This window comes from Gymnogyps californianus, chromosome 17 (assembly GCF_018139145.2).
Source record: "Gymnogyps californianus isolate 813 chromosome 17, ASM1813914v2, whole genome shotgun sequence".
Classification (NCBI taxonomy): Eukaryota; Metazoa; Chordata; class Aves; order Accipitriformes; family Cathartidae; genus Gymnogyps; species Gymnogyps californianus.
Window position 1 is genome coordinate 6,310,095 of NC_059487.1, and position 8,730 is coordinate 6,318,824.

General features: G+C 58.1%; 1 protein-coding gene across 1 annotated transcript; it reads left to right on the forward strand.

Moving 5' to 3' along the window:
- The first annotated feature begins 287 nt into the window (after positions 1-287).
- On the forward strand, positions 288-8,130 carry KCNS1 (potassium voltage-gated channel modifier subfamily S member 1). Its single transcript, XM_050907402.1, has 2 exons — positions 288-1,253; positions 7,389-8,130. Exons 1-2 carry the CDS (start codon positions 288-290, stop codon positions 7,842-7,844), a joined length of 1,422 nt encoding a protein of 473 aa, XP_050763359.1. The 3' UTR covers positions 7,845-8,130.
- The last annotated feature ends 600 nt before the right edge of the window (positions 8,131-8,730 follow it).

The following is an 8,730-nucleotide window of genomic DNA, read 5'->3' on the forward strand; positions in this document are numbered from 1 at the left end:
GAGAAACTTTAAGAGGTAAAAAAAGCAAGGAAAAGTTTCACCTGGAAAAATCATCAACTTTTTTTTTTTTTCCTTCCATACCACCGAAGAACAACTGTCCAAAGCTGTTTCTCTCCCCTCCCCTCGTCCTGGTCCTCACTTTTCAAAATGCAAACATCCCTCCTCACTCCCCAGGGTGCTTCTGGCCGCCCCTCACCCAGCAGCACCCAGATCGGGGGCAGCCCTGCGTCCCCTCCAGCCCCGCTGTGTCTCGCCCGCAGGTGGAACCAGCTCCCGCTCTGCTGATCATGGTCAACAAGACCTTAAATTACTGGGGTCCCAGTTTTGAGGAGGACGTTATCAACATCAACGTGGGGGGCCTGAGAAGGCGGCTTAGCTCCAGTGCCCTCTCCAAGTTCCCCGACACCCGCCTGGGACGTCTGCTCTCCTGCGACTCGGAGGAGTCCATCCTGCAGCTCTGCGATGACTACGACGTGAGCGCCAGGGAGTTCTACTTTGACCGAAACCCCGGCTTCTTCCTCTACGTGCTCCACTTCTACCAGACGGGGAAGCTGCACGTCATGGAGGAGCTGTGCGTCTTCTCCTTCTGCCAGGAGATCGAGTACTGGGGCATCAATGAGTTCTTCCTGGACTCCTGCTGCAGCTACCGCTACCACGAGCGCAAGCTGGAGAGCCGGCACCACAACTGGGATGAGGAGAGTGAGGTCAGCAGCGTGGACACGTCCCCCGATGAGATCTCCGACATCAACCACGACCTGCTGCGCTACAGCACGCTGCGCTGCGGCAACATGCGCAAACGCCTCTGGCTCACCATGGAGAACCCCGGCTACTCCATCCCCAGCAAACTCTTCAGCTTCGTGTCCATCAGTGTGGTGCTGGTTTCCATAGCCACCATGTGCATCCACAGCATGCCCGAGTACCAGGAGGTGGATGAGAACGGCAACGTGCTCGATGAACCCGTCCTGCACAAGCTGGAGTATTTCTGCATCTCCTGGTTCACCTTCGAAGTGTCTTCCCGCCTCCTGCTCTCCCCCAACCCCAGGAAGTTCTTCAAGCACCCGCTGAACCTGATTGACATTGTCTCGGTGTTGCCCTTCTACTTCACCCTCTTGGTGGACGTGACCATGGGCAGTGACTCGGAGCTGGGCAACCTGGGCAAGGTCGTGCAGGTGTTTCGGCTCATGAGGATATTCCGAGTGCTGAAGCTGGCTCGGCACTCCACCGGACTGAGGTCGCTGGGGGCCACCTTGAAGGTAAACTGGCTCTCTATCTCCTTGTCTACTCTTAGTCTCTGGGTAAGAAGACGACCTCTGGTACAGCTGCGGAATGCGGACATTCCCATTCCCAGTGAGCTACCAGCTCTGGGTGGTGTCTGGCAAGCTTGCTGGGGGTGGTGGGCTGGGCTGTTGGTTTGTGTGTCTGCTAAAGCAACCAAGTGTGAGGAGCACTGCATGAGTCCTCTTTCTACACCCACTCAGAGCAAACAGCAATTCACCCTGTTGCTTGCAGACTTTGCTTCATGCAGAACTGGTGCTTCCAGGGACTCAGCCATCCCTTCCCCACCATGGTGTGCAAGCCCCGTTACATGGTGTTGGAACAGTCTCAGCCATGCATGGGTGGGTGGTGATGTCCCAGCACAAGTGGGTCAGTGCGTAGCTGGGCTGCAAGCGCCCTGCTGAGCAGGGACTGGGCCAGCCAGCAGCTGCTGGGTATGGCAGCACCAGTGTGTGTGGCTCAGAGCTGCTCCTGTCCCCAGTCTGGGAGAAGGGGGCATCTCCTAAGGGCATGCTGCCAGCTGGCCGGAGGCCAGCGCCCAACCCTTGGTGTCTGCCAATTTAGGGAGACATAGAGATCCTGGTCCAGCTGAGCTGACACTTGGGTGCTCCAGGCTATGATGAGGTTGGGACTGGTACATGGTTAGCCATGGGTGGCGCAGAGCAGCAATAGAAAAGCAAAGGGTTAGCTGCAGGGCCTGGGACAACCAGCCCAAGGCAGGGTCCGTGCCCCAGCAGAGCCTGGGCTACCAGCAGCTGCCCCTCAGCATGCTGGAAAAGCTCGGGGAAAGCATGGCGTGCAAGGCTGGGGGAAGCTGGCCCCAGGACCATGCCGTCCTCAGGAGGAAGAGCTGGATGAGGAGATGCTGAGACAGTGAAGGACCAGGGTCCAGGCATGCTGAGAGGTGGCATCCCTGCAGGTTTGGTGAGAGGAGGTCCTCATCCTCCATGGCGTGCCCCAAGGCCATGTTTCTCCAGACCCCTCTGCAGCACCCCCAGCCTCCTTAGACAGACCAAGAGCCGCTGTGACAAGAGTCAAAGCATGAAGCTACCATGAAATCCTCACCAGCCTGGTGCTGCAGCCCAGACCTCCCTCGTGGCAGCTCAGTTGCGCAGCACGGACCAGCCACAGTGCCCTGCGTGACTCTCTGCTCTCCCCACCATCGCTCCCTCCTCCGTCCCCCTCGTGCTGAAGGCCATGTGCCTGAATCTGGGGAGGATGAAACTGTCCCCTCACCTCCTGCGCTTACACAGAAAATCCAGCTTGCTGCAGAGGCCAATTAAACTCAGCCTTTAATTGTCTCTGATTCTTGGTGACCCCATCAAGAGAAATCCTAAAGCTGATCCTCGAGCCTGCCAAGACACAGAGCAACACGTGCTCCCGATGCCCCACCACATGCGGGGCTCGTGCTGGGCACAGGGAGGAGGCCACCAGGGCAAACATCTCCTCTCCTCGTGGGACTGCCTCTGGTCCCCACGTTCAAACGAGAAGACGGTTTTTCAAGCACTGCTCGTGCAAATATCCCTGTGCTTTTTCCCCCTTCAAACAAACGGTGTGCCAAACAAATGGCCAAGGAAAGCAATCTTCATAACAGAGCTTGAAATGCAACCAAAGGGACGCTCTCCTCCCACTCAGCGCCTGGCAGGGGCCAGAGCCGCAGCTCCTGGTGCTGCTCCCACTGAAGGGCCATCACAGGGATGAAGCGGGCACAGCTCCAGCTGGGGACACCCCGTTTCTCGCTGCTGCAGCAGTGGCAGGGCCAGCATGGGATGTCCTGGTGTCAGCAGAACTCGACTGCCAGGGTTGGACCCATTCCCGTGGGTGAGCCATGGAGAAAAGCAACCCTCAAGTGTGGCTGGGGATGAGGATGGGCAGCAGGAAAGGTCTTCTGCCAACTTCTGCTGTGAAGCAGGACCAGCCCAGCACTAATCCTGCGAAGGCCACAAAGCATCAGAATAGGTGGGGGGAGAAAAATTCCTGACATCCTCAAAGGCTGCTGAAAACAGGGTCCAGGGAGGTTGTTTGAAATGACGATGCCTGAAGTCCTACCTGCATCATACTTGCTTCTGAACACTCACCTTGAAAGAGCAATTAGCAAGTGACAGACCCGTGTAACACTGCTTCTGAAATTTAAATAAAATTGTACGCATGGCAAGGGCTCCCTGAACCCTTTCTGTGCTCTGTTTAAGCGTGAACACCACGTTGCAGCAGAGCAGGGACTGGTGGGCTCATCTGCATGTTATTAAGCAGCAGACGAGATCCGGGGAGCCGGCAGCGTCCCGGCTCCAGCCTCTGCCGAGCCGCTGATTCACCAAGTGACGTGCTGGAAAGTGCTGCTTCCCGGGGACTCCGGAGCCAGCTGGAAATGGGGATGAGCGAAGACACAAATCTGACGCAGCAGCTTGGCGTTGTGATTTACTGGGCACATAAATTACAACATCTTGTTAATCATAATTTACTTCCTATTGCAAGAGCATAAAGCAGCAGCAGAGGAGTGAAGGCTGTTAACAGCCAGGAAGCGGGAGCAATGGCTCTGGCAAGCTGAGTAATTGTTCCCCTGCTACAAAAGTGCTAGCAGAGGATTTCTGCCATTTGTGCATCATAAACTCTGAATGGTCTTCAGATTGCTTGGGGCCTGATCCAGGGTCTATTTAATTCGAGGAGAGGCTTCCCACACATCTTTGCTCTTCCTCCCTGCCATGCATGACATCCATTACCCTTACTGCAGCTTCCCTATGCGGGTTTGGTGCCTGTCTCCCACCGGCAGTCAATAGGTGTTAGGCACCGAGTAATTCAGGCGTCTGCAGGGATCTACAGGAGTTGCTGTCTGTCCCCTTAGGGACCTAAATACACAAATAGGTTGGAAGAGCCGGAGCTGTACAACCCCAGACAGCAGATGCATCATCCTGCTGTTGCTACCACGGGCCATCTCTGTGCTCGGTCCCCACGTTGGTATCTCTGGCCAGGCTCAAACCAGGCTCTTCCAGTTCATTTGTCTTCTGCCGTACTGGAGGAAAGATGTGCATTCGGTTGGGGAAGGAGCCCATGCATGGCCCATGGCTGTCCCAAGGGCAAGGCAGGCTTCCTGCCAGGGCAGGAGCCCAAAGAAACAGCTCTTGGGGTGGCTGTTTTGCTGGAGCCTTTTATTACCCAGCATTGCCTCCCCCAAGGCTGGCTGCTTGCTAAGCCTGCATCCCACCCGAACCCCAGCTGCGGCTGCCTGCCCCTGGATCAATGAGCAAACCACACGTTTTGAGGATAAATGGCTGCAAATAGGTGGCAGCCAGTGCCTGAGGATCACCTGGGAGATTCCTGGAGCCTCCCCTGTGCCACAAGCCTTGACCCTGCTTGTAAATTAAAGCAGTAGCAGCTATCGAGCTGCCTGACTCCCCTCTTGCCTTCACCCTCCAACACATCCCAGGGCCATAACTGATACTCTTTAAAAATGTATAAGGTTATTCGGCTCTGCTGCTCCCCAGCTGGGATGTACAGACGTGCTGTTAAGCTCCAGCCAGGAGCAAGTCTTTCACGGCCAAGTGATACATCCTTGAAACTCAGCTGTTTGTCCTTCTCAAGGAGCTCCCTCGGAGCTGCTATAGGGCATTTGCAGCTACAGGCGACGGTGGTGGCGGAGGAGATTATTTCCCCTTGGTATTACTGGCATTAGCTGAGCAGCTTTTGCCAGCATTCTAAGCAAAGTCTTCTCGCTCCCTGCTGCGAATCCACCTCCTTTATGTCTCGTCTTGACCGTGGAAGCTCTTTTCCCACGTCTTCTGCTGTTTGCTTTGCTCAAATGTTGTTTTGTTTAGTCATTATGCGGTCTCCAATAAAGCATTCTTTGCCTGTTAGGAGACTGGGAAAAAACCCCCCACAATCAGAGCTCTGCTTTCCTTTCCCCAAAAGATGAAGAGCAAGCTGGCAAATCAGTGGGCAGAAACATCCAAGAAATTCGTCTGTGACAATCAAAAAGCGAGTGGACTAGCCATGCTGTGAGGGTGGCGGTGGCTTTGGCGCTGGCGGGTGGTTAGCCTGGCCCTGCCAGAAAAGGAGGGCTCTGCGGTCCCCTCCCGGTCTGCGAGGCTTTAAGAGCAGGCTGTGCCGGGGGTCCCTGTCCCCGCTGTGTGCAGGGCTCTCAGCTCACACCTCGCCAGCCGCTGGGCAGGGGCGGGAGCTGGCTGCTGGATTTGGCCCAGCGCTGGCCCATGGCAGTTTGCCTGGTCCCAGCTTGTCCTCCAGCAGTCCCCTTCCCGGTGTCACCTGCTGCCGTGCCCCTAACTGCCCACTGCCTTTTCCCACCCCAGGATTTTGGCACGGGTTTATATTTTGCTCAAAAATTAAGAATACCCAAAGAAAGATTGCAACACAAATGTTTTCGTTTGAAACCAGAGAAATGACGGCTTCTTCAAGGAGCGTTGCACACCTCTGCCATCAGTCTGTCCCCCTGGGTCCCGCACACATGCCTGGGAGGTTGGGGGTCCCACGGCCCCGTTCCCACCGGGGCTCCCAGACCCCTTGGGGTAGGGCTTGGCGAGCTGGGGCGTGCAGCACCCCATGAGGGTGGGTGCTGAGACCAGCCTATGCTGATGCTGGATGGATCCCGGACTGACCTGATGAGCAGGGCTGCTTGGACTGATGTCAGCTCAGAGGTCCACTTTGAGTCTCCCACGGAGAAGCAGCAAAACCGGAAGGGAAATGTAATTATCCCAGAAATAGTAGTTTCTGTAAGAAAACTCTCCCCCTGGAACAAGCCCCTCTGCCCTCGGACCATCCTGCAGACACTGCTGGAGACCCCTCGCTGGGCTCATCGGGTGCTGTGCAGGTGCCAACGGCCGACCCCGAACCTGTCAGCCAGCCCTGGGGCTGGGGTGCCGAGCCAGGAGAAATTTGCTGCCACACTGGTGCCTCCCAGGTCAGATCAGCCAGAGTTTTGCCTCCAGTAGCTATGAAACTTTATTTCATTTGGTGGCTGGAACAGAGCCGGGGGGGGCTGGCTGCCTCCGCCCAGGTTTCTTTCTGCAACAAGGCAGTGCAGAGACACCCCACCCCTCCATCTGGCTCCTGCACCCATGGGTGCTGGGGGAGGGATGGGAGGCTGACCCACTGTGGGGTGCTGCAGGGCCACCGAGCTGCCGCCCAGCCCGGCTGAGCAACAAAGCAGCAGCAGCCGTGCCGCAGCAAGCCCAGCCGGGGACTGCCTTATGTTGCTTTAGGATTGTTGGTGTCCTATAGCCAGCCCAAACACAGGTTAAAGTCACCTAGAACCTCAGGGTTCAAGCGTCCCCAGGAATGGGACCACGGGACAGAAACTGCGGCAGGGGGTAGTTTCTGCCTCCTCTGGAGCTGTCCCCCATGAGTGCAATATCCCTCCCCAGCATATAAGAGCAAAAGCCTCCTGAACTCTGCTAGCTGGAGCACCCTGATCCCTCCTACCCAGCTGTGTAACAAAGGGTTAAATGGTCCCTGGGACTGTAGATGGTGTTGGGGTATAGGAGGGAGCAGGTGAGTGCCTGGGGCTCCGGTTGTGGGGTCCCCGGCAGCCGGGGAGCCCGGGGCTGAAGAGCTAGAGCTGAGCCTGCAGCAGAGGCATACATCCTCCCTGCAAGCACATCGCCAGTGTCTTGGGAAAATACAAATCGCTTCACTTAGAGGCTGCCTGGGTTTCTGCAGAGGTGGTTTCTGGGAACCTGCCAAGATAAAAGGAAAATGTGTCTAAATATTGTTAGCCGAGATCAGGTCGGAGCGAGTGCTGGAGGCAGGGGAGTAGCCTCTGCCTGGGAACCCTGGCTGGGAAGCACAGGTTCCCCCTTCCCTCCTGGCACTGCCTCCTCCTCGCAGGCTGGTGGAGGGCTGAGGGGCGGCTGTGGGTGCCGGGGCTGATTTCCCGGCTGCCCCACTCGCTCCAGGTGTGGGTCACCCACAGACCCCCTGACCTGTCTCAGCCTGGCCCCGCAGCGGGACATCCCACGGCAGAGATGGATAGAGGCACCGAGATCCCTGATGGAGGTGTGCGGGGAATCTGCGTGCAGGGCTGTATTTCTGGTGTGGGATCCCAGTGTCCTGGCCATGACGGGTGCGGTGGTACCCACTGACCACTGCTCTGCTTTGCTTTCCAGCACAGCTACCGGGAGGTGGGGATCCTGCTGCTCTACCTGGCCGTGGGGGTCTCCGTCTTCTCCGGTGTGGCCTACACCGCTGAGAAGGAGGAAGACGTTGGCTTCGACACCATCCCGGCATGCTGGTGGTGGGGCACAGTCAGCATGACTACTGTGGGCTATGGTGACGTGGTGCCCGTCACCGTGGCGGGCAAGCTGGCGGCCTCAGGCTGCATCCTGGGGGGCATCCTGGTCGTGGCGCTGCCCATCACCATCATCTTCAACAAGTTCTCCCACTTCTACCGCAAGCAGAAGGCGCTGGAGGCAGCCGTGAGGAACAGCGGGAAGAAAGACCCCGGGGACATGGAGAGCACCTCCAGCCGTGACCGAGACTCGGAGGCTCTGAGTGAGACCTCCCTGGACAGAGGCAGCCCTGACCGCCGCGGTCTGACCCCCGGCACCCACCTCACACCCTGACCCCACCGTGCTGTGGCACCGGGGCGCTGCGCGGGACCTGCTTGCTCACCGCGAGCACGGCACGGCTGTTGCACCGGGACACGGTGGAGGAGCCAGGCTCTCCTCATCTTGCACCGTGCCTGGCATCACCCCTGCCCTGCGAAGGACAGGATGGGTTGGAGGAGATGCCCAGCGGGTGCCGGCTGCTTCCAGCCCCCAGGACGCAGCGGCCGGGTCTGCCTGGACATGTCTCAGCCTTCACCCAGCGATGGCCCTGCTCCATCATGGCTGCAAACGGAGGCTGCGGCGCTGGACATACCCCTGCCAGAAAGGGGAGTGAGAAATAAAGAAATACAGGTGACCCCTGATCAGGCACTGCCCCGGCTGCGTGAAGGGGGATTTTCCTCTGCCCTGAGGTTTTGTGTTGTCCAGGGTGAGGTTAAATAGCCTGAGGGTGAGGGAGCCCTTGACCAGGCTGGCTGCCCTTGCAGGTCCTGTGCCAGGTAGGCATCAGCTCCAGCCCCAACCTCATCCTACCCCCAGCTGGAAACAGCCTCAAAAGGCTCAGCTGCCTCGCCGGCCATGGGGGAAAGGGGGTTGGAAATGAGTCTGTATGGGAGGAGAGGTGGTATCCAGCTCAGGGTGAGTCCCACTGTCCCCAGCCCCTGCAGCGGGATCAACTGGACCTCACCTTCCTGCCACTGCCGTTGGGGTTTAACTGCTCCCCTGCGCTGCCACCGCTGGGACCCCCAGGGATCTGGGGCTGGGGCTGTGCTGGGAGCGTGGCACGGCCGGGAGCACTGTCCATGAAGGAGGGACACCAGCCGGGGATGACCAGGCAAAAGGAACGCTGTCCTCCGAGGCAGGAGCAGCTGGAGGCGATCAAGCTGGGGGAACCAAGGGGCCA

Excerpts from the sequence above, each read along its gene's own strand:
- KCNS1 (XM_050907402.1), top strand. The coding sequence starts at position 288 with ATGGTCAACAAGACCTTAAATTACTGGGGTCCCAGTTTTGAGGAGGAC. Across the intron at positions 1,254-7,388 it reads CGCTGGGGGCCACCTTGAAG|CACAGCTACCGGGAGGTGGG; the intron begins GTAAACTGGCTC and ends TTTGCTTTCCAG.